This window comes from Cheilinus undulatus, linkage group 1 (assembly GCF_018320785.1).
Source record: "Cheilinus undulatus linkage group 1, ASM1832078v1, whole genome shotgun sequence".
Lineage (NCBI taxonomy): Eukaryota > Metazoa > Chordata > Actinopteri > Labriformes > Labridae > Cheilinus > Cheilinus undulatus.
This window is the reverse complement of record NC_054865.1, coordinates 19,058,722-19,084,791: the sequence shown is the minus strand read 5'-3', so window position 1 is coordinate 19,084,791 and position 26,070 is coordinate 19,058,722. Positions and strand designations below refer to the sequence as shown.

Genomic DNA, 26,070 nt, shown 5'->3' with positions numbered 1-26,070 from the left:
TTGCTCTCAGTGCTAACTGTGATGAAGAAATGTGTTGGTCTGGCTAAGGCCATGCTAACGTTCGGCTAGCACAACAAGCAACCCTTCCCCCTTTAACTTTCACCACTCACATTGAAGCAGGTTGGCAGAAGAGCAAAAACTCCCTTTCTGTTACAGAAAGCTTTTAGTGTTGCTGTCTTCCTTTGTTTTGATAAAGAAGAAATGTCCAGTTTTGACTAAGTGCTGCTGTGATTTTGAGCTAAACGCTACATGAGCAGCCATTGCACACAAGAACTGACATAAAAAGTTACATTTTCCCCACAACTATCACATAGTTATGCCAAAGCAGCTCAGCAGAGGAGTAAAAACATCTTTCCCAACACGAAAAGCTTCTTGGGTTGTTGTTTTCTTTGTCATACATAAATGTGGTCCAGTTCTGGTGAAACAGAGGCTAAAGCTGTATCTGAGTATTTAGAGCAGTGGAGGCAGCCATGACTGTGCTTTCAGCACGAGTAAACCCCGCCCATAGAGCAACTCTGTATGGATGAGCCATACATGATGTTAACTACAGCCTAGTTAATACAGTGGAGGCAGCCATCACTGCCAGCATTCAGTCCAAGCAAACGCAACTCTCTAGTATATACCTAATTCAAAAGCGACAGTCAGTCAGTCAGTCAGTATAGGGACAGACCCATCTGTAGGGCAGCCCTCAGCGGGCAGCCAAAAATAGAAATTCTCAAGTTTAAAAAGTCGGGAATTTACAAAAATAGAAGAAAAATGACTTATAAGTTGAAAACGTACATGAACCAAAACTTAGGATTTTATAGGATCATAAGGTCCAAAAGTAAAAAATCTGACCACTGTTTTCAGTTTTTTTCCCATAAGTTTTTGACTTTACACAGTTTTTAACTTGGAAATTTCCATTTTTTTCAAGTAAGTTTCCAACTTTTTAAACTCTGCAACTCTTGAGTCTGTTTTCTTGTAGTTTATAATCGCAACCTTGTCCCTAAAAATTAGGACTTTTTACTAAAAAATTAACAGATTATTTCCATTTTTATCTTTTAGGTTGGCCCTTATGCATTATGTTTCTAATCATGATTAGAAAAAAATGTTTATCTAATTTTGACATCAGAGCAGATTTTGGCATTCCCCCTTAGCCAGGGTAGCCTTGGCCCAGGTTCATAAACCACTGCTTTAGTAGGAAGTTTTTCTTGTTGTACAGGCAAAGGGGGAATGTGCCAAGAAAGCAGACAACACACAGTCCAATAGTGTAACAGTTGACTTGTTAAGTGTATTTGAGTGTATTTACACTATCAGCAAAAGAGCTGAAAACATACTGAAGCAGTGTCATTACACGTGCCGGACTGCACCAGTTGTGTGGCAGTCAAATAATTACTTCGTCAACCCCTCCCTCTCGTTTACTGTAAAATTTCCTGAATATTACCCACATCATTCACACTGTAGTTCACCATCTTCACCAGAAATGTAACCAGTACAGGGGCTGGCAGAAAAATCACGGCTGGGATGAAAGTTTAAGCTGTTTGTTCACACGTGCAGCTCATCCCAAAAATTTCTGGAAAGTTTCAGGAGTTTTGCTTGAAAAAGGCTCACGATTACTTGATTGATGCAGCTCTAGTGCTAATTGTGTACATTTCTGTATGTATGTTCATGTCCTAAAAGGTTGCTCCTCTTCACAGTTTGTGCCAATAACACTGAAGATTCAGTGAGGCCCCTGTGTCGGGCAGGAGTGTGGCTGACTCCTCTCCTACAAGCAGTCTACCTCTTTGTACAGTATATACTAATGGTCAACCTCCTCATCGCGTTCTTTAAGTAAGAGCACCACTCTTCAGTGCGAAATATGGCTGTTTCTAGGACAAACATTTGATAGCCTCTTACCACATCTTTACTTTCAACTTCCTTTCTCCTCTCTCTCTTTTCCAGTAATGTGTATCTGCAAGTCAAGTCCATTTCTAATCTGGTGTGGAAGTACCAGCGCTATCACTTCATTATGGCCTACCACGAGAAGCCTGTCCTCCCACCCCCCTTCATCCTCCTCTGTCATATCTACTCTCTCTTCTGCATGTGTAGAAAGAGGAAGAAGGAGAATACCTATGGACCAAGTAAGATCACCAATTTTACACACTTTTGCAATAAATATTTACTGTTTAAGAGCACATACAGTATTAGAGGTTTTAAATAATTTTTGTCAAAGAAACAAAACATTCATCAAAGTGTTACTGCTTTACTGGGCAAGTTCAAGAGATCACAAACAGTAATGTTTTCATCTTTGTTTCTCAGAGCTTTTTCTCACAGAGGAAGACCAAAAGAAGCTTCATGATTTTGAGGAGCAATGTGTGGAGACATACTTTCATGAAAAGGATGATCAGTTTCACTCGGGGAGTGAGGAGCGCATTCGTCTTACATCAGAAAGGTAAATCTGTTACTTTATTATTCAGCAGAAAGACTGGGGAGCTGAAGCAGGGGACAATCACCAAAATGTGGAGTGATAGTATAGCAGCATGAATCTGGTGGTTATAAACAGATTGGCAGCCTAAATCCCAATAATATCTTTATTTATAACCCCCTGATGGATTACTGTAATGATAGCAGCGGCACTGGCATTCCTTTACCTCATCTGCTCCATTTCAAGGTCTGATTTACAAAACATTTGACAATAATCATCTTCAACCCAGTTTGAGCTTGTGTTATGTCTGAAAGGAGAGATGAGCTGACATCGTCTCCCATCTCTGCATGGGGTGTCATTCTCTTCCTGACCAGGGCTGGAGCCAGAGGTAACTAGGGCCAATCAGGGCCCTTACTGAAATCTGATTGGCCACCCCAAAATCCTTATGATTGGCTATTTGCCTCGACACTCATTATGTAGCTACTGGAGCTCATCCAATCGCTTAGCTTGTCTGAACCAACATTGGATTGGCCTTACTAGCTTTAATAACCAAAAGGGAAAGTAAATGAAAGTGGCCCCACCATCCTTTTATTTTTCTGTGTGTGGACCTCAGTGGAAAACTTTTGGACAGCCCTGGTATAAAGCTATAAAATGTGAAATAAAATGTTTGCTATGAAGCAGGTTAGACAACCTAATGAACACATATTCCTTTTATAAACATCAGCAACAGGAACACTGTTCTGTGGTTAACTGAGTCTGATCTTTGTTTTCAGGGTTGAGACGATGTGTCTGCAGCTGAAGGAGGTCGGAAACAAGGTCAACTTTATAAAACGCTCTTTGCACACGTTGGACTCGCAGATTGGCCATCTGCAGGACCTCTCAGCTCTGACTGTGGACACTTTAAAGACCCTTACTGCTCAGAGGGCATCAGAGGCCAGTAAGGTCCACAATCAGATCACACGGGAGCTCAGCCTCTCTAAGAACATGGTCCCCAGCATTGCCCCTGTGGCCACAGACACTGGCCCACACTCTAAATCGTCCGTGATATGCAAACGCAGTGTGGGCGCCTTCTTCGGTTCCTCTTTCCCCCAGGCTGGAGCCAACATTGCAGACTCTCTGTTTGGGATTGGTGTTGGGGGAGGGGCTGGGACGGATAGTTGCCGGAGAGTTGGGCCCAGCCCCGGAGCAGGACTGGGGCTGGACCCCAACCTGACCCCAGCGTTGAGTCCAGAGAGGAGGGGGTTGTTTGGGCTCGGGCACCTTGCTGCAGAGGCTGGCTCCTCAGGCAGTGCCGGCTCCAGTGCCTTTGTCCAAAGTGCTGTGGCCATTTCCCCTCCGGAGCTGCGTCTCCGAGGCCACTCTCTCACACAGAGTAAGCTGACCCGTCCACAAGAGCCGGGCCTTTCCGACTCCCCATCCAGCCTGCCCAATGTGCCCTCTCCTGGAGCTCAGTTCCACATCAGCAGCACCCCATCCCAGCCCAGTGGCTCCAGCCACCCAGAACTCGCCCTAGCTGGGCTTTACCAGCAGCCCCTCCAGCCCGACAGCACCACAGTTGAGTTTGGGGCATTTGTAGGTGAGTATGAGAGCGTGCGTGAATCTGGTGTTGATGAGAAGATAGATGAATTGGATGAATCCTGTGTGTGCGTGTATCCCACTGTTGTTGTTGTGTCTAAGACTTCTGGCTCTGCTCGGCCTGCCTGCTTACCTGCTTGCACTGCAAAGCCTGAGAACACAGAGGTGTCAGGGAGGGGCGAGAGAGGGAGGGAGGGGAGTTGGGGCTTTGTGAACGAGGCGTTCCTCGACGATGAGGGCAGATCAGGCTCTCTGATGAGACAGACCACAGACACTGAAGTCCCACTGGTTCCTGAGGCTGATATTTCACAGAGTGACGCCCAAGACAATCAACACCTGCCTGCATGTGCACATACCCCTGCTGTGGTGCCCAGGGAACCCCACAGACGAAGGAGCAGGGGAAGGTGTAAGTCTGGACCACCTTCCCCTCATTCACCATGCTGTGAGGGTCAAAGTGAGTTAGAAGAACCCCTTGAAATGAGGAACACGCCAAGAGAGCCAAACACAACAAGAGGTTTGAGTTTAAGTGGAGGGCTGTGTCTGCCGGGTGCTTGGGATGTCCGTCTCCAGATCTCGATTCATGCCGACCTGCTGGTGCTTTTTCTTTTCTTTTCTTTTCTTTTCTTTTCTTTTCTTTTCTTTTCTCTTCTCTTCTCTTCTCTTCTCTTCTCTTCTCTTCTCTTCTCTTCTCTTCTCTTCTCTTCTCTTCTCTTCTCTTCTCTTCTCTTCTCTTCTCTTCTCTTCTCTTCTCTTCTCTTCTCTTCTCTTCTCTTCTCTTCTCTTCTCTTCTCTTCTCTTCTCTTCTCTTCTCTTCTCTTCTCTTCTCTTCTCTTCTCTTCTCTTCTCTTCTCTTCTCTTCTCTTCTCTTCTCTTCTCTTCTCTTCTCTTCTCTTCTCTTCTCTTCTCTTCTCTGTGTGTCTGTCTGGACTTTTGGTCCAACGGTTCTTTCTTTGTTCCTGAGATGTTCTTAGGTTTCCAGGTACAATGTGAATGCAGCATGAGTGATTTGCTTGGATTAATACCCAGTTAGTCTGGTAAATGGAGGTTGGATGGGCACTTTTCCCTGTAATGTTTAAATTGTGTTGATTTTTTAAATTGTGTTGATAGTTGGAATGCTTAAAATTACTGGGAAAAAATTCACTATTGGAGTAGGTAACATATCACAGACAATCAATTCTTTGATCCTCTGATTGGATTTTATTTGAGGGGAAAATGAACAGAGCTTGGCACATGTTTACTGATCCATTTATCTGTTGATCATTAATGAAGGCCTTTAAGTCTGTAATTATCGTTATTAATTTGAATAACAGTTATCAAAACCTTGAACTTAAATTCTGTTTTATTTGGTGTCATTTTCTAAGCATGAGCAATTTGCCTCCAGCATTTTAGAGGGCTTACTGAATAACTAGCAAAAATTTCCAGGGTGCTTTTTAATGAACAAATTTACTGTTATCAACCTTCAAGGTCTTTGTTAATGGTTTAACAACATTTTTGATTAACTGTGCCCATCTCTGGGAACCAATGAATTATCAGAAAAGAATATATGGTCATAAATTTCTTTAAACAAAGTGTCAAATAGAAAGGTATAGAGTAAGCTGGCTTAATGACTTTATGATCATTTAATGAAAATGATTTTGTTTTTAGGACATAAAGACAGTGTGGACCTCCAACCTTCACCACCCAAAGAGACCTCCAGCAGACAGCAAAGCCCGGCCACACAGATCAGATCCCAGGTGTGTGTGTTTGAGGAAAACCATTGATATTCAGTAGTTTTTGGGTCAGTTCTTACATTACCATGCTCATGATAATTTGAATCGTTAATAAGATATCTCCACAAAAATACAGCTAACATCCATTGTAGATCAAAGATCGAGAGGGCTCTGGCTACAGACCGTTCACTTGAGGCGCTGTATATCTCAAAGCAGGAGCCGTAATATGCTTATAAAACATATTTCCAACTTTAGATTGTTTTTAATTCAATGTTATTCATTAACAGTCTGGTAGTTAAATTCATGAAATAACCACATTGCAAACATTACAGACTAAGAAACATTTGAAAAATAAAAGAGAGGAAAAAGGTCAGTGGTCTAATCTGGGATTAAATCATAGATAGACCTGTTTTATAAGTAGTTAGATGAAAGATGGCTCACTTTGGCTTTGTTAGCTTTAAATAAAGCTAGCATAGCAATGATAACTATGCAATTCATGTCACTACATAAGCCAGTGTAGCTAAGTTAGCCTTAGTATTGTGAGCTTTAGCAAACATAACTAAAGTCAATAGCTAGGTAGGCTGCAAGCCATTCCAGCCATTGAGTGGCTGAAAGCCCAAACTGGTGACAGAAATCAGTGGAGAGTTAGCAGAAAGAAAGCCACAAGATATAATTTGAACTAAAAAAGTTGTGGTCTAGTGATGTCCGATGAACAGAGCTGTTTTTATAGAAAAAGAACAAAATGTAATGAAGTCCATCAGTATTTATCAAATATTAAATAAAGTAGCCTTTGTAAATTATTGCAGTTTCTTTCTTTTGGTTAAATACTGAAGTTGTATCTGATGCTCTAACAGTTTATATAACAAAATATGAATGTCGACAGTTGTACCATATGAATCAGTCTCATTAAAGAAGGACAACAAGGATTTCACTGGTGTTAAAACTGAACTAGATTTGGAAAGGCAGTTGAGGTACGTTGACCTCGTTTTGAAATACATAGCAAAATTTTCCAAACAGAGTTAACAACTACATATCGATTTTTTTACAGATTGACTTAAGTAAAAAGAAGTAAATGAATCAAGGAAGTACATGGAAACAAGTGATGTATAGCTTCTCATTGACAAAATTTTCAAAGTTAATTCGGTAGCATAGCTACCTGGATAATAGGGGTGAGAGAAAGAATCGATACAGCATAGCATCGCAATGTTTTGCATGGAATTACTGTATCAATTCACATCTGCCAAGTGTTGATTTTTTTAAATTAATGGCTATTATGAGGTGGATTCTATGATACCAGAAAATTGAAGTCAGTTGCTCTCCCTTTTGTCCAGTCAGGTCAGCAGAGGCGACAGTTGTAAAGCAGGTGAACATTAGCAAAACAAATATGGCAGCAAAAGGGAAAGAGCATTAGGAATGCAAGCAGGGCATGAACAACATGGACATGACACATGGAGTGTGCCGCATGAAAATAAAATTCTGTGGGAATACGACAATATTAGGGCAAGGCTAATGCTAAATCAGCTAAACAGTTGAAAAAATTGTATAGATGGCAATATATGGTATCGTTATACTTAGTGTATTTGCAAAATGTTTCTGAATCACGATGATATTGTATCGTGACTCAAATATTGTGATAATATCTTACCATGGGGCCACTAGTGATTCCTACCCCTACAAGATAACATACCTACGTAGCTTACATAGCTGCTTTGTGTTGTTAGCTTTAGCTATGTAACTCGTTATCTGTAGCTAAGTTATCTGTAGCAACATGAGCTTTAGCATTCGTAGCAAAAGCCAACTTAGCTACACAGATAATAGGTTATGTAGCTTACAAAGTTGCTTTGTAAGATGAGCTTTAGCTACGTTGCTAACAGAACTATATAAGCTATGCTGGTTGTGTTGGACTGTTATCATGGAGGACAAGCTTCTTCCTGTCAGCTGATTGTTCACTCTGCTTTATTAAGTATTTTATAATTAAGTATTTAACTTTTGGTGTCCTAACTGTTACCTTATTCCTGACCCTAACTCTAAACTTAGATTTAATCCGATTTTATTTTGAAAGTTTTTGCGTATTTCAATTCTGAGATATACGTTGTCCCAGATGAGCAGTCTGTGAGAGTGTCAGAGATCTGCACCCAAACAGTCTTGCACAGATCTTCTTGACACTGTGTATAAAGCCAATAAGCTGTTAGATTCCCTCATTACCTTAAACACATTAGAAATTATCAATCCAAACTTCCCTCATAAGCATGTAATTTAAAAGTCTTCCCTTAAGGAGAGACCTGGCAAAGCTCAAGTTTTTGTAAACCTGTATCATGATGATGTTCTTTCGGCAAACTTTTCTTGCTTAAATTGTTAGAAAAATACTTTGGGCTTGTACCACTGAAGTGAGCGGTGTCTTACATCCTTCCAACAGTGGAACTGGGTCTCATCAGGTGATCGGTGCTACTCCGGGTAAAAAATAAATTTAGAGGTCTTACATTGCAGACATAAATGAAAAATGAAAAAGAAAATCTTGCCTGGAATTAATTTCATGCAGGCCACTGGCCCCATCAAAACTAAAGAATTTTTTGTTTCAGTCTCCTGAGGAATTAGATTATGATGGACAATGACTGCCAAAGGGTTTAGTGTTACACATCTCCTCAGCATCAGATTCTCTTTTTTTTTTTCAACAATATGACACCTTCCACTATTTGGTTAGTAGGACTAATCAGTTCATAACCTGGTGATCTAAATCTATAATATTCTTATGCATATATATTTGTGTATAGCACAATCACCTCGAACTGTCAATATTTATCAACTTGCTGAATACAAAGTCTGTTATTATTGTATTTTTGAACTTGTATGTACTTCTATGTATTTTTTCTGACTTAGCCTTATCAGCTAAAATTTTTTAACAACATCCATCTGTAAAAGGCAAATTTCTAACTTTGCCTTTTTTTACTTTAGCATCAGCCTGAGCCTCACGGTCACATCAGAGCAGTCAACTCTTACGCTGGCTTCACAGAGTTTGACAGAAACCCTGCTTTTCTCCATCCTGACTCCAGTAAGCTGACGCATATCACAAGTAATACATGAGATTGACTGCCAAGAATACCGTAGCATCCCTTAAACCAGCAGAAGATGCATTTGCAAACAGTTTTCAATTTTTCAGCAGTGGGTGGTAATAGCTCTGTCTGTTTCTTTAGCTCTGACAAAGAAGGATAGAAGCAGAGTGTCTGCTGAAGATATCCTCATACATGAAGACCCCAGAGCTGCAGTACTGGTGAGAAGAGTTTCTATACTGTAATGCAAACAAAATGCTCTGTTCTGTAGAGTTTTATTTCCATAGACGACTTTGTTGATATTTCATTCAGTCATTGTTTAACAACTTCTCATTTCTCATCAGGAAAGAGTTCAGGTCAAATCAGCCCAAGCCAGCAGCCTGTAAGTTTCATCCCACTGGCAAACAAGCATTATATATACACACACATAGAAGACAAGCACTACCTTTTTAAATCAAAAAGGACCTGTATAGAACAAATGACAGTTAAACCACTTTGTACCATTTTGCTCTTTTCCTGCAAAATCACTTGTAAACATAAAACAGAAGCTGCCGTTTATGTATTAATTTGCATCTGATCTCTTAAATTAATGTCCTGCTGTTATCTTTCTCTCTCTCTCTCTCTCTCTCTCTCTCTCTCTGTCTCTCTCTCTGTCCCTCTCCCTCTCTCTCTCAGACGACCTCCTGAAGAGACCCTGACTGGTAAGAACTTCTGCCTACATGCTTTGGCTCAGTTAAGCTTGATTTATGCTTCTGCGTTGCGCCGACAGCGTAGCTACGCATAGCTTTCTGCGTCGATGCAGACCCCTACGCCATAGCCTGACGCGCACCACCAAAAACTCCTTACTACATGTTGTGGCGACGCAGACCACAAGGGCTGTGATTTGTCCGCTCAAAACGTCATTTCTTCGTCCAGGTCCCTCATTGGGCGAACCAGTGTGGTAAATTCACCCGTACTCAGCCTCAACTCGGTTAGTGATCGTACAGACCACCTTTGCAAACGTCTTCTCTGTTGCCTGTGCTTCAACATTTGCACCAAAAGAATTTGTTTGTCGATATTGATGAGCTCCAACTCCAAACACACCTGCTCCACCATAAGCGAAAGATAAACAAGGATTCGGATGTGACCCCTCTGAAACCACACACACACACTTAGCCACACACCCCTAGCGGCATGGCGGTGAATTGCAGAGCAACACATTCCCTCGATGCAGAACTTCGAATGGTCAATGACTGCGTCCATTGACGCAACACAGAAGCATAAATCAGGCGTAAGACTTGTTCATTCTAGATCAACTGCTCCAGCAGCAGTGTTATCAAAGTGACATTTGACCTTTTAGTTATCTTTTAATGACATTAATGCATGCTGGTGAGAGACTCGATCAAACATTTCTACAATTAGGAGGGCCAGGTAAGCTCAGTGGATTCAGTGTGTACAGGGAATAGGTCATCAGGACCAGAGAGCTTAGCCTCCCTCAGCACCCACACCATACATACATCTACTAACATCAGACAGGAGTATGACAGAGACGATGAAGAGTTTGTCAGCAGTAGCTGACCTAAAGTGACTCTTTTGTGAAGAATGTTACTGTATGTATGGTTACACTTACACTCTGTATTCAAAAAGTATTCAGACCCTCTTCACTTTTAATTTTGTTATGTTGCAGCCTGATGCTACTGTTGAAAAAATCATTTTTGTTATGATTAATCTACACTCAGAACCCCTTCACAACAGTGAAAACAGAATTGTGGACATTTTTGCAAATTTATGAAAAATAAAGACACTGAAATATCACGTTGACATTAGTATTCTGACCCTTTGCAAAAACACATGAAATTTAGCCCAGTTCCTCATTTCACTCAGATCTTTGACTCTGTAATTCTGAAATGGAAGAAGTTCTGCGCTATCAGGACTCTTCCAAGAGCTGGTCACCCAGACTGAGAAATCAGGGGCAAAGGGCCTTACTAAGAGAGTTCACTCTGCCTGAGCTCCAGAGATCCTGTGTGGAGACGGGACAAGGTTCCAGAGGGACAACCATCTCTGCAGACCTCCACCGATCTGGGTCTTAGGGAGGAGTGGCAAGACAGTTGCATGGCTTTCACATGGAGTTTTCACTAACTCCAAGCAAGCTTAGACTGAAAAGAGGGTTCTGTCTAGCCACTCTGCCGTCTCTATGTAGACCACTGTGCTCTTGGGTACCTTCAGTGCAGCAGAAATTTTTTGTAGCCTTCCACAGATCTGTGCCTTGCTACAATCCTGTTTCTGAGCTCTGCAGCAGTTCCTTTGACCTCATAGCTTGGGTTTTACTCTGATATGCATCATCAGCTGTGAGGCCTTTTATTGAGAGGCCTGTGCCTTTCCAAATCAAGTCCAATCAGTTTAATTTACCAAAGATGGAGTCCAGTCATGGTGTAGAAACATCTCGGCAAAGATCAAGAGAAATGGGAGGAACCTGAGCTAAATTTTAAGTGTTTTTGCGAAGTTTCTGAATTCTTATTTCAATGTGATATTGACATAAGTAAAGTTTTCTCGATTGTAGCATCAGGCTGCAACATAAGAAAAGGACAAAAGTGAAGGGGGTCTGAATAGTTCCTGAATGCACTGAATGTGAAGATGAAAGCTTCATCCTCCTGTTCTTCTGTGGTTTCAGCTGCTGTTTCTCTCTATGCACCACGAAACACCCAGCTTGGAGCCAGAAAGGACTGTGAGTGACTAAAACTTGCTCACCAAACATATCAGTGTTTTATACACAGTGATCACTGCAGAAAGAAACAGAGCTCACAAAAATGTGGACATTAAATTTTTACCATCAAAGCACTTAGTATGTAAACTCTGCCACCAGGGAGCGCTCAACCACAACAATTACACAATATGATGAGAATGGACCAACACTGCTCACCTTCGTTCACCTCTGCTGTTTACTTCCTGTTTTAGGACTCAGTTCATTGCTCGTGCATTCTGTTATATACCAATAATAGTTGTTCTGACATGCACATGTTGAATTAGAAATACTTTTCATTCATCATCTTAGCACCTCAGAAATGTTGCTGTGCAGTTTCCCATTGTTTTGAACCAGAATATGTATCAGGAAATTAAAAAAAGAAATCTACACATGAATACATGATAAAAAGGTGCAGTCATTTTACACAGAAAGACAGGTTAAATATGATAATAACAGGAAAGGCTGTTTGCATTATTGTCAGAGTGATTATGATGAATAAACTTACCTCCAGTGTCCTATTTATTGTTTATATGAAAAGAGCGATACATTAAAATAAGTAAAGATTGCAGATGTTATGACTCAGAATTACAGCGGCAGGATTAAATCCAGTTTCCAACTATAACCTTTTTTGTGTCATTTAACCTCGAGAAAAGACATTGAGACTCTGTGCACTTAAGCTTGAACCGTCCTTTCTTTTGAAGTAGCATAGGGACATCTAGTGGTGAATGCTGGAACAACCTTGACTAATTTTGTTAAATTTATGTTTGTAATTATCTTCTGTAACCATTTCATGACATGAATTGATACAATGTAACATTTTAATCTAAACGTTTTTTTCTCCTCAGCTATTGGCTCACCTTTCAAGCCCATGGAGAGCTACCAGTACTCAGGTGAGATTTGGAGAATAAGTAACATTGTTGTGTATAAATGCATAGAAAAAAGCTTTGGTAACTATTTTGGAAATCTGCATAAAGTCATCGAGACTGTCTTAAAGTGGATATGATTAATATTTTACTGAAGGGGGAGCTGTTTCCAAAAGTAATTGCTATTGTGTTCTGCAGCGATCTGAACTCATTGTGAACTGTGTGTGCTTTTCCTTTTCTTCCTGTAGCTGTGGAGCGCAACAACTTAATGAGGCTGTCTCAGAGTATCCCCTTCACACCTGTGCCCCCTAGAGGTAGGTGTGGGTCACAGTGCATTCTCAGACATGTCAGGCCAGGTGAAAATGTCCCACGTTCCTGAGAAGTGACAGCAGCAGACACTTTGAGAATGTGAAAGTATGAAGCCGTGTACTAGATGTTGTTTCTTTCAGTGGTCGTCTTGCCACACCTGCAGGTGTTTGCTCATGAATTTCCAGGTTGTGACTGTGTAGGTGTTATTAGTATCACATTTCAGGTACATCTCACTACTCCAGTATCTCTCCAGTTATTGGTTTGTGCATGTCACTTTGACTCTGGCAGTGTAAAAGAACTTTCACATGAAAGATATATACTGTATGTTGCTTTAGATTTTATCTTTACCTGCTCTTGTATTAGAGTTTAATAATACTGTTTCCATGAGTTGTGACATTGCGTAAGGTGTGAATCCCCATATTAATATGATAATAGCACAGCTTTAATGTGTCAGATGTTTAACCAGAGAAGTTGTATTGCTTTTAGATCATTTTATGCCATTTTAAAACTGATAGAATAATATGTTTCAAAAAAGATGGGTCAAAGTCATAATTACCATTTTGTACACGGTCTGGGTGGATTCTTAAAAAGTTTTGAAAAGTCTTATTTTTACCAGTGAGAGGTCTTGATTTTTAGGAGGCACATTAACTAAGACTTGTCTGTATCCAGTCTTCCTTTTCTAGCCAGCATCATGATTCTGATCAGTCTTTTTTGCACGTATGCTCAATAATCAAGGATGTTTACCGCAGTGTTTCCTGTACAAAGACTCACTGTCTGTGTCAGCCCCACCCCTCAGTGTGAGCAGAGAGGAGACTTTAGTTTAAAGAGATATTGGCAAAAGAATTTAAAATCAGAAAAAGAAATGAAATCAGCCCAGAAGAGAGGACTAATTGTTGATAAAGGCTGCCCCAGAAAACAGTGGAAAAACAATGGCTACAACATGATAGCTGTACAGTTAGCATCAAGAGGTCCCTGTTCATATGCTAGTACTCCTTCACTCATTTTTGCATTTCCTCCTCTTTCTCTGTATTTTTTGTAATGTTGAAAGTATATAGGAAACCATTCTTCCTTGATGTTGGATTCCAGCTTGTTCTATATTTCATACTGCTACAATATTAAGACTGTAGGCAGGTTTACTGGTCTATCAGCATGACTTTTAAACTACAGAGCCAGACTGTTCTGAAACATACAGAATGAGTTTGGCATTGTCTTCATGAAATAAGCAAGACTTGCCCTGATGATAGTTGTCTACTTGGCAGCAAAGGTTGCTCTTATCCTTGTACATGGTTGGAGCCTTCACAGATGTGTTCACAAAAGTTTCCCATGACACCAGTGCACCCTCATACCATCATAGATGCTGGCTTTGGAGCTGGAAGTGCAGATATAAAGCTGGTTGTTTCTGCTCCTCTTCAGGATGGAGGCTGCTCCTCAGATTAAAACAATATTCTTAAATTGTTGAGCAGCACAGTCTTTCACATTGTGGCAACACTTCCCATCCTTACTTTAGATCTACTCAGCCCCTTTGGGGATGATCATTTCATACCAATCATGTCCCTACCTGTTGCCAGTTAACTTTAAATGTTGCGAAATGTTCCACCAGGTGTTTGTTATTTAGTATTTTATAACTTTGCAGGTCATTGTTGTCACTGTCTGAACTGTTTTAACTGCGTTGCTGGCATCAAATTCAAAATAGGTGTACAATTTTTTCAAACCATAGAATATGTCATTTTAAGGTTGTTTCTTTGTGCTATTTTCAATTGAATTTGGAGTTTCACTGTTTAGAAATTACACTGTCTTTATATTTCCATTTTACACATCCTAGCTATTTTGGAAACAGAGTTGTAATCTAAACACAAAAGCTTGAAATAAGAGCAGTGCTTTCTAGCTGATCATCATAACACAGTTCATCTTTGAGAAAACCATGTTCCTGTTCATGTTTCTCACTAGACAGAGGATGAAAATTGGCTTGTTTTTCATGTCACTGTCAGGGGGAAACTTGAAACTGCTTCCTCCTCAGATCACATTTTCCCTGAAGCCATATCAAATTCCTCATGTGACCTTACTCAGTTTGTTTGCCCACACATTACCTATTCTTATCATATAAAGCTGAAAAAGCAGGGAGTACACAGTACAAGATAATTGAGTTGATCTGTTTGTGTGATAATAATGATGATGATTTAAATTAATGAAGTAGATACTACTGTGCATATGAAATTAAAGTGGATAAGAGATAACTAATATGATATGAACTCAGACTTTTCACTCTTCAAATATCTATGTCTAACCCTCCCATGATGCTTTGTTGTCTGTCAGGGGAGCCGGTGACTGTGTACCGACTGGAGGAGAGCTCCCCCAACACAATCAACAACAGCATGTCTTCCTGGTCCCAGCGCGGCCTCTGTGCCAAAATAGAGTTTCTCAGTAAGGAGGAGATGGGCGGAGGACTCCGGCGGGCCCTCAAGGTGCTCTGTACCTGGTCAGAGTACGACATCCTGAAACCAGGACACCTGTATATAGTCAAATCCTTCCTTCCAGAGGTGGTCGAGACCTGGCAGAGCATCTACAAAGAGGACACAGTGCTGCACCTTTGTCTCAGGGTACACAGCACAAGAGGACACACACATAGTCACAACACATGCAGGGAGACTGGGATTCCTCACAGAACTGGTCTGACCTGTACAGGAGGAACATACTGTTAGTTTGATGGATGTTTTGATAAATTTCAGCTCCATAGCTGTTGACTTTGCTTCAAAGCCTTTGATTTTGCTGTGATGAGAAAGCTGCACACATTGATAATTTTACTGAAGCATAAAACCAAGAGAACTTACCAGAAATGGAAATGATAAAACACAGAGCTTTTCCCATCAAACAAATGAGCTACATTATGAGATATTTTGAATACCAAACTCAAACCCACACCCAGTTTTTATCAGTTGTGTTATCTAAAGGATACTAATGCCTTGTGTCACTGCAGGAAATACAACAACAACGAGCTGCTCAGAAGCTGACATTTGCCTTCAACCAAATCAGGCCGAAGACCATCCCTTATTCACCGAGGTAAGAGTGAACACAAGAAGGGAAGCAGATCACAAATCTTGTAACAGCTTCACTGCATATTAGATCTAAGGATTTTATTCCCTTGTGTCTTTAAAGAAATAAACATGTAACGACTTGTCCTTTTTCTAAGCGCACAAAAGACTGGTTACCCTTGAATAGCTTTCACAAACATTTTTCATTGGGTGCCAGTAAACACTTCTTCTTTGCCAAGAAGTTGAGCCCACCTGACAGGTTTGGCATAACAAGCTGCTTATTAAACAGGACCTGACAGACAGCTTATGAAGTACAGTAATTTATGTGCCACACCTGTCAGGCAGACTGATCTTACAGCAAAGAAGTGCTCACTGTCTTGTAAATAAAGTTTTAGAATAAACATTTACGTGTGTATAGAAAAGTGTTTATCTTTATTTTTAAAACGCTCATTTGGAAGCAAAAAAGAGGGTTTGTGCTCCTTTTACTTCAGAAAGGATGCTATGTAGGTCACAAATTTTGCTTAGTTCATTGTGGTTGGCAAGGCTGAGAACATTTGCCTAGAGACAATAAATCATGGTATTTTCATATCGAAACCATCCCTCCTCAGCATGAGGAGATCCTGTCTTCTTGTTGCCAAACTTGTTTGAATCATTGGTTTTGCCTTTCAGTGCTTAAACAGCAGACAGCTAGCTAAACACATAGATAATGGATTTAAGAATATTAATGAATAACAAAATAATTTGAAAACAGTGTTTCAGTGCTGAAATGCTGCTGACTTATTGGTGCTGTTTAGTATGTGTATATTTAGTATATATTTAGGATTTCTATGGTACTTAAAACAAGAAAGTCACACTTTGGTGCCTTTGACTTGTATTTTTGTTGCCATTGTATCACAACATACATTATTATCATTTGCTTTTCAGTAGAACTATCAAATTTAAAGATTCTAATAATCAAGTAAACAACTGATGTCTGTGGACAGAACAGTTTCTGAGCATGCAGCTCTTTAATTGATCCTTTTTTGATTATTTCTTTACCTGGCATTAATCACATTTATTTGCTCAGTTTTGATTAGATTACCTTTTGAAGGCAGGAGAAGCATGGTTGTTTAGTATGGATGTGCCAAGACCTTTTGCCATGGGATCTCAGAAGACTAAAATGTCACAAAATTTCTCATCAAGGTGAAATATGTCTCACAAGATTTACTTTCTTCATCGTTGGCCAAAACAGGCTGCCATGAAGTGGTCTATTTAAGTGAAAAGTGCCCTTTTATTGCTTCTGGGACTTTAAAATTCGTTTGTGTGGCAGGTAGTAAAGAAACAGAGCACAGCTGATCCTCCCTCTCCTGTTTGAAACAGAGCTGATGCCCTCACCCTTCCACACATGCATGCGCATGCTCGTACGAGCTGCAGACTTAGGAAAATCAATGATCTGTGATTGTGTGATGTGATCCATTGTTGCTAAGTATCTGTGCACAATCAGTGAGGTGTGTAGTGTTTAAGTAGTTCATAAATGCACGCATATTCTCACAGAGTGACAGCCTACAAAGTAACAAAGTCTGTTACTTCATATCATTTATGTAACGTTATTACATTTGCAAGGAATTTCATTGCATTTGCAGTAGGACACTTCTGTTACATTTATTGGAAATGTATTCCATTTGTGGGATTATTACCTGAAGAGATGCTGATCTGTGTTACGTATGTGGGCAGTTAGTCTGTTTGCAGGTGTAACACACCCCATGTATGCAGGCGTCCTGGGTTCAAGTCTGGGCTGCGTTTTTTTCCTGCGGGTCTTCCCACTCTCTTATCCCTGTTACCACCTCTATCCAGTGTGCTCTTCTGTAATGATAAATGCATAAAAATTCCCAAAATGAATCTTAAGAACCAAAAAATTGAAGATTTTGTTGTTGTGAGAACAAAGCCAATATTTATCTACCCTTAGCAAAACCTATGGAACAGTGCCACAACAAATCTTTTGCCAAACTAGACACCTATCTGAAAAATAAAAATTAAATTCATAGAGGAGACGTGTTAACTAAGTATCTATTCCTGCTGAACATACCCTGAAATCTGACTTCTGTGTGTTTGTGTTAAGGTTTCTGGAGGTGTTTTTGCTCTACTGTCACTCTGCTGGACAGTGGTTTGCTATTGAAGAATGCATTACCGGGGAGTTCAGGAAGTTTAACAACAACAATGGAGACGAGACCGTCCCAACAAACCTGCTGGAGGAGACCATGCTGGCATTTAGCCACTGGACCTACGAGTACACCCGTGGAGAGCTGCTCGTACTCGACCTGCAGGGTAAAAAATAACCTCAGCACACTTACACATGTATATCAGTACGGAAATCCTACAACTGTGGTGAAGGAAATTTAATGGATGTGTTTGTTTTTATTGAAACTTGTGTCATTTATGAGGCATCAGCCAACCTTAAAGATTAGGAAAGTGAAACAAAAAGGTGAATTGCTTTTGTTGGTTGACATGCTTTCTGTGTTTTGTTTATATAAACACCTGATTACCAGTGTGAACATGGATGTTTTACAGTTGATGTCATGATGATGACACTTTCATACCTCTCTGTAGGAGTTGGGGAGATTCTGACAGATCCATCAGTCATTAAGAGTGGTGAGAAGGGGTAAGTAAAGACACTTGCTGAGCATTTTTGTGCTACAGTATTATAAAGTTAAAAGAACCATGTAGTCAAAAAAATCATCATTTCTGGTTATGGAGTCACTGAAGTGGGTGGGTTAGAAAAATGTGCTTAGTGTGACTTCTTCTGACTTCTTTTACATATTTTTGTTTAATTGACATTACTTTGTGGAAATCTGTTTGACATTAAAGATGTTTTTTGACCAAAAGTATATTGAGCACGATTGATTTATAAAATCAATTAAAGGATAAAACATGCAAGGGGTAAATACTTTTTATAGGCACTCTACAATGGAGAAATACTTGTCAAATCAATAAATCATGACAGTTATTATCAGCCTGGCACCACTAATGTATGGGACTCATTGTAATTTTGCACTGATGTTTTCCTCTGTGTGACTCTTCCAGGTCTTATGATATGATATTTGGGCCTGCTAACCTTGGGGATGATGCCATTAGAAACTTCAGAGCAAAACATCACTGCAACTCCTGCTGTCGGAAACTAAAACTCCCTGGTGAGAGAAGTTACACAGCTGCTGCCTTGTTTCCTCTTTATTTTTTAATGAGTGAGACCACAAGAGTGATCGAAGTCTTTCAGATTTAAGGATGCATGTGCTTTATTTAAAGAGCCTATCAAGATATTTTTAAGGATATTCACTGCTGTAGATCACCTTCACGAAAACAATGCAGAAACTACAAAAATGCAAAAACTGTTCAGTTTAGAGAGCAGGAGATAAGATCCAAGTCTAACATGATTAATCTTCCACATCCTCTAGACCCATGTTGTGTTCTCTTCTTGTTTGTCAGATCTAAAGAGGAATGACTACACACCAGACAAGGTGATGTTCCCACAAGATGACCCTCCTAATCCAGGGGGCGGGGTCAAAGAGTCCCGCCAATCAATGAGGCTGATGCTTTAAAACCAGAGACGCTGATTGATCACGGGGTGACACTGTTCTGACCCAATTAAGTCAAAGCCAAGGAGCTGAGAAGCATACCCAATCAACTGGAAGAATCACACCTGAGTTTCCATGGAAACCAGTGCATGCAGACCGTGTTATGTTTTTGTTTGTCCCACCAAAATGCTGTGTCGAACTCAATTCAACCATCTTAACTTTTTTGTGTTTTTATTACATCAATAAGGAAAAAAGTTTTAAACTTATTTTGTTATGAATTTATATATGTACAGTAAATATATATAACTATATATATATGAACTGGATACATTGACAGGTACCATATCATTGCAGAGGGTTTATTATTTATTGTGAATTTTGAGAAGTTGCCTTGTTTTAACTAAAAAAAAAGTCTAAAAGAACAAATCTAAGTGCATTGTATATCTGTTACAGCAGCTGCAGAGAGGACAGGCTGCTGACGCTGAGTCACTGCAACGCCGCAGTTTGCCACCACATCATTTTTATAAATGTATGAAGACTTGTATCACAACTTTTTGTCTTGTAGTTAATGAAAAAATTACACGATTTCAAAAATCTTGTAAAATATGGGCAGATTGCAATGCAACTTTTACAGAACAATGTATGTAATTTTATTGTATTGAAAGTGTGTCCACCAAAATATCGCTGATAGTTTTTATTGTTACAAAGGTACTATTGCTATATCTTTGTCATCAACTATTGTATGAGCAAATAACAATCTTGTGTATCTTATAGATACTGTTATTTGGCATGAGCTGAACAGATTAAAATATTTTATTCAGGGGAAATGACAGACGTGAGGGTATTACTGTATACATTTTGTACTGGATATCATTTTAAACAAATAAAAATATTAAAAGCTTCAGCGCGTTTGTTCTACGCTGCCTGTGTTTTTTATGCTTATCAGCATACTACTAGCAAGATAGGGATTGGGTATTTGTTTGCTGATGTGCAAATTCCTGTTAGGTGTAGGCATAGCTGCAGTTCCCTAAATGGCCACTTGAGGCAGGTTCCAAAGGTGAGTCAGACTCCATAGAGCCCCATGTTATTTGGATGAAAGGTGAGTTTAACCAGCTCTAAAGTGGTCACCCTTTGAATTTATTTGAGCAACAAGTTCAACATTTGCAGCTGTATGATCATGGGGAAATATTTCTATAAACAGACTAATATGGTTTTTCTGTGAAATACTTAAGATGCAAGGTGTAGACAGGTGGAAGCTGTATTTTGCTCTGCACTTCGAGTCAGGCAGGCCACACACTAGATGATTTTTTAATCTTAAATGATTTTAAAACCGTGGGAGACCACAAACTTCAGGACAAATTGCAAAGATTTTTCATCTTTAATCCTCTGAATGCACACACTAGATGACTCAGCCAGACTGTCAGATCACTGGAGACCGCACACCTGCCGACTTGCCAACAACCTCACGTGATCACGTGACTTCAGAAAAAAACAAAAAAAAAACAAACAAAAAAAAAACACGGATGTATGTCGATACCGTCATGCTGTCTCTCCATAACAGACTGTCCTGGCGTGTGTTACAGGTGGAGCAACAATCATTAAATGGGAAAGAGTCAGGATGAAATCCTGTCCGGAATTAAGGTACAGTTGTGTTTATGGTTGTGAGTGGTGAAAGTACGTATGATTCGTCTGGTGATGCTACCTGGTGTGCTCGCTCTCATTGGTTGTTGTGGGTACTCCGTCAGCGGCACTACGACCTAAAATCTGTTTGATGTTAATGATTCAGGATCTGGGAGGCTACGACGCGATCTGGAGCAGTAAATGAATCATGTTAACACCACGCACACGCAGACTACTCAGACAAATAATCGTTTGCAACAAGGCTCCGGTCGGTATACACCCCAACAATCGTCTTTTTTTTTTTTTTTTTTTGGTGTAACAGAATTAACATAAACGCACGAAAAATCTTTCTATAAAATGTACATCAATTCTGGAGTAATAAGATGCATAATAAGGCAGCTGGGAAATAAATTAAAGACTTGCCGCAGTTGAGAAAAAAAGGGGGTCCATATGCTCGTTTTTCTCTGTTATTTTGGGTCACTGTTGTCTATATAACAGCTCAGTTTGATGCTGTTCATTTTTATTTTTACTGCACTTTCATATATATGACCCCAAGAAGTCATTTTACTATTAAATTTAACTATGTGTCATAAATATAGATTGTAGAAAAAACTGGATAAAGCCTGATAGAGGTCAGCCATTTGGTTACTGAAGGGTGCTTTTGAGTCTACTCCACAGAGGTTACTATGTGTGCTATGTGACAGTGAGATCGGTTTCAAGCTACCTGAAAAACAGCTACATCATCCTAGCTTGCAGTCAAATGAGCCACGCCCCTAATCATGCATAACTCCCTATCCTTATTTAAACAACAACAGATGAGCTCTTGAAAAAGTCTCCCCCTGAACAGTGTGTCCCCATCTAACCAAAACTGTTTCTCAAACTGTACTGTGAACATGTTTATATCTGCTGTAAAAATGACCATTTTAAGATGGGGTGTGTATGGGACTATGGTGCCTTTGTAGTCAGCCTCAAGTGGACACTTAAAGAACTGCAGCTTTTTGCACTCATTGATTCATTCAACCTTTATTCAAGCTAAAAAACATCTCTGTGAGAGCATTCCCTAAATTTCAATGATGTTGAGAGTACAACCAATAAAATGCATTAAACAAAATAATTCAAAGAATATCAACATCATAACTAAAAACAGTAACATTCAAAAGCATTATAGTTTATTATCATAGTTTAAAACTGGCCAATAGGAGCAAGTGTTTGCAGTTTAAATGTTTGGTGTAGTGTTCCTCGTGAATGCAGCAGAGAAGCTGAAAGCAGTTCTTCCAAAAAAAGTGTTTGCCTGTGGAACTTAAAGCATCAGTGAGTTACTAGATCATGTTGAGTTTTGATTATAGGACTGATTTAACAGAGATGTTACATATGATGGCACTCATGCATCGGCTTCATCTTTCAGCCATGGAGGTTACACCTTCACATTTATCACTTCTCACAAATGACGTGGTCATTTTTTGGTGGATAGTCTGAGTTTGAGTCCGTGAACCAGACATGGGGTACATGTTCTGTAGTTTGAGCCTTTTGAGATTTTGTAATTTAATGATTTGTTATGTGAAGAAAGACACAAATCAAGAAGTTTGTCTATCCATCCACTATCTACACTGTTTATCTTTTAGGGGCTATGGGTCAAAAAGATGGTACTAAGTTTTTGAATAATACTAGAACTTTTATGATAGCACTTAAAGGCAGGTATCAGAGTGTTGGTTCCCAACTTTTTTATTAGTGTTTTAAGAGTAGTGTTGATTTAGAGGAAGATAAGATCACATTTTCCACCTGATGAAAGTAAATAGAGATTTTTAAAGAAGACATGTAACTGATGGTCATATAAGCGTTATGGACAGCTGGTTCATGTTACGTTTTTGTTACCTCTGCTGTCAGGTTCCTTCTTTGCATGAAGCTCCTCATTCATTTTAATGCACATTGCTTTTCTGAGTTTCCACTCATTAATGAAGCCCTGACGCTTTCTCATATAACATAAAACCCTTTATTTTGTTTGCAAGCTTGTTCTCAAGTTTCAGATTTTTGTACTGAATCTGAATTTGAAAGGATGACATGCTGTGTGACAGCAGGAACACCTGCTCCATTAAACAGTGGGTTTAGTGTCTGAACTGAGAGCTCACATTCCTCAGATGGACTGATTCTGTCCGGGTCTGAATCCACACACACTGACCTTTGTTCAGCTGTGTGTGACCAAAAGGACAGATTGCTCAACTGTGTGAGGGTTTTGTCAAGTCATAGTGAGAGATGCTTCTATTTACTTTAACTTTATTTCCTGTTACTAAGAATTTACCATGGATGCATGATGGTATCATCATGCTGTTGGTATCAGTCAGTACAAACTTAAAATTCCTAGGTAGAGTAATATTTGTGCTGGTGGCAGATAAAATCATACTTGAGTGCCCATACACGCCCATCTGCTATGAAAATACAGAAGGTACGATCCTTAAAAATAATTTAAAAAAAAAACAGGAGATATTCACAGCTACAGCTATGTTGAAAAATCTTTTTTTGCTTGCTGAAGAGGAACGTGCTGGTTAAACAGGAGCTCTATGGTTGGAGCAGCTAACATGCAAATAAACCACCACTATTTTATATTTACATTTTGAAAATTATTTTAAACATTATTTGATTATTGCTAAACCTAGAATGAATAACTGAATGAATTCTTCACTGCCCTGAGGGAAATTTATCTTTGACCAAGAGCATTAAAGTTTCAAAACATAAGAGACAGCATTAATAAAAATACATCTTAAATAATTAAAATGCTTCCTTAAAATGTTGTGTGATGTCATGTAAGGGATTTCAAGTAGCGAGTTCAATAAAGTGCACAGTGCCAACAGTTCAGATTGTTTATCAGAGCTCGTTGAACAGCTAAATGCTGCTTTGTACACACACAGTATTGCCGACAGACCAAAACCTCATATCCCCAAATCACCACTTTTCAGGGAATAACAACAACAACAAAAAAGCCGTATTGTTCAAATGCTCTTACACTGACTGGTGATAGTTAACATCTTTATGACACTTTTTTTGGTTTGGTATTTATAAAAACAGTGATAGATGTAAAAGTGACCTATAACATTGATTTATAAGGAAATAAAGTAAAATAAAATTATGAAAATGGAAATACAGGGTTTTGGTCCAACACCAGTGACAGGAAGTTTTACCATTAGACAAGTGATGTACCCCCAGCAAAACATTTTTTCAGACAAGTACCCCCAAAGAAGTGCAACAGATTTTTGGCTAATAATAAAGACAACAGTGTCTGATTTATTAAACTTTGTAACTGATGAACACTTTCAAATTTCAATGTTTTTTTTTTAACATTTTAAATAATGCATGACTATAATCACGTCAATATTCTCATCACTAAAATGTGAGAATAATGTAGTTAAAACAGTGAACGATAATTATAAATAAAGATTTGTGCACACAAAAATAGTGAACAGCTTAGTGTCCTCTTTTGGGATTATAATAAAGATGTCTTCTTAAACTGAAATCATGAACTTAAATATAAATGAAAACTTCCTCACAAAAAATAAATCATTAACATGTTTATGAATAGAGTGATTGAGAATACAGCGATTGACAGGTGATGCCATACGGCATGTGCCAGAGTGGATCAATTCAGCCTGGATAATGAAATTAAATAGCCTACTGAATATAAAATCGTACCTGAAACTCAATTTATTCAAGACAAACTTAAGGCACAGATAGCAACATTAAATGTTGTGACTGAGTCACAGAACAAACTGTAGCTTTCAGCACTTTTAATATGAATGAAATCACACATGTATGGAAGCAGATTTAGTAGAGCCGTATTTAAGCATAGGCCAGTGATTTCACCCACACTATATTGCCAGAAGTATTCAACTTTCTGCAGAGTCAATGGCTACAGACCTCCAAACTTCATGTGGCCCTCAGATTAGCTCAAGAACAGTGTGCAGAGAGCTTCATGGAATGGGTTCTCATGGCCAAGCAGCTGCATCCAAGCCATACATCACCAAGTGCAATGCAAAGCATCGGATGCAGTGGTGTAAAGCAAGCCGCCACTGGACCTTAGAGCAGTGGAGACGCTTTATCTGGAGTGATGAATCGCGCTTCTCCACTGACAATCTGATGGACGAGTCTGGGTTTGGCAGTTGCCAGGAGAACGGTACTTGTCTGACTGCACTGTGCCAAGTGTAAAGTTTGGTGGAGGGGGGATTATGGTGCAGGGTTGTTTTTCAGGAGTTGGGCTTGGTCCTTTAGTTCCATGGAAAAGAACTCTGAATGCTTCAGCATACCAAGAGATTTTGGACAATTCCATACTCCCAACTTTGTGGGAACAATTTGGGGATGGCCCCTTCCTGTTCTAACGTGACTGTGCACCAGTGCTCAAAGCAAGGTCCATAAAGACATGGATGTGAGAGTTTGGTGTGGATGAACTTGACTGGCCTGCACAGAGTCCTGACCTCAACCCGATAGAACACCTTTGGGATGAATTAGAGCAGAGACTGAGAGCCAGGCCTTCTCGTCCAACATCAGTGTGTGACCTCACAAATGCGCTTCTGGAAGAATGGTCAGAAATTCCCATAAACACACTCCTGAACCTTGGGGAAAGCCTTTTCAGAAGAGTTGAAGCTGTTATAGCTGAAAAGGGTGGGCCAGCGTCATATTAAACCCTATGGATTAAGAATGGGATGTCACTGAAGTTCATAAGTGAGTTCAAGTTTCAAGTTTAGTTTATTTAACAGGACAGTGTGCAGTGTCATTAATTATTTAAATAAAAATAAAGATGGCTGCACCAGATTTAGCGTAACGCTAATTACCATCTGTAGTCCTCACATTAAAAACATACATATACAAAGTGCTATTAAACAGAGTTAGGTATGTAAAATACAGGTGCCGCGCATGATGTCAAATAGGAGGAGTCAAGGCAGGATAGTGATTACTTTTGGCAATATAGTGTATGTTTGACTTTTTAAGCTTCATACACAATATCTATAGGATTTCCTATTTAATAGAGCAGCTCAGACAAGGAGAACTTCTATGTTTCTTTTGTTAGTGTTTTCTGTTACAGCATGTAAACAGAGCCACAGGTAGTGTGCTTTCTCTTAAAGAATAGTGTTTGTGAACAATCTTCTATTGGGCCAGTATGAACAGGAAAGATAAGAGAGAGAACAGCACCTATAATTAGCAGGAATCATTTGATACTGTTGCACAAACTGGATAGGCTGGTTTGCCCTCCTGCTGGGTGTGGCTTCACCTATAATAGTG

The 26,070-nt window shown here is 39.5% G+C and overlaps 1 protein-coding gene across 2 annotated transcripts in view; it reads left to right on the top strand.

Annotated features, from left to right (window-relative positions):
• trpm7 (transient receptor potential cation channel, subfamily M, member 7) overlaps positions 1-20,103 on the top strand; it is a 71,435-nt gene extending 51,332 nt beyond the window's left edge. Inside the window, exons 23-40 of one of the 2 annotated variants that reach the window (XM_041791320.1) lie at positions 1,677-1,809; positions 1,921-2,099; positions 2,278-2,410; positions 3,157-3,959; positions 5,603-5,691; positions 8,620-8,737; positions 8,859-8,935; positions 9,059-9,096; positions 9,390-9,415; positions 11,365-11,418; positions 12,282-12,326; positions 12,548-12,613; positions 14,922-15,205; positions 15,583-15,665; positions 17,736-17,941; positions 18,224-18,275; positions 18,698-18,804; positions 19,097-20,103. In XM_041791320.1, the coding sequence (XP_041647254.1) occupies positions 1,677-1,809; positions 1,921-2,099; positions 2,278-2,410; positions 3,157-3,959; positions 5,603-5,691; positions 8,620-8,737; positions 8,859-8,935; positions 9,059-9,096; positions 9,390-9,415; positions 11,365-11,418; positions 12,282-12,326; positions 12,548-12,613; positions 14,922-15,205; positions 15,583-15,665; positions 17,736-17,941; positions 18,224-18,275; positions 18,698-18,804; positions 19,097-19,209 (2,606 nt within the window). In that variant the 3' untranslated portion in view covers positions 19,210-20,103. The remainder of the gene's footprint in view (positions 1-1,676; positions 1,810-1,920; positions 2,100-2,277; positions 2,411-3,156; positions 3,960-5,602; positions 5,692-8,619; positions 8,738-8,858; positions 8,936-9,058; positions 9,097-9,389; positions 9,416-11,364; positions 11,419-12,281; positions 12,327-12,547; positions 12,614-14,921; positions 15,206-15,582; positions 15,666-17,735; positions 17,942-18,223; positions 18,276-18,697; positions 18,805-19,096) is intronic. The other variant, XM_041791328.1, reaches the window with a different exon arrangement.
• Positions 20,104-26,070: the final 5,967 nt, after the last annotated feature.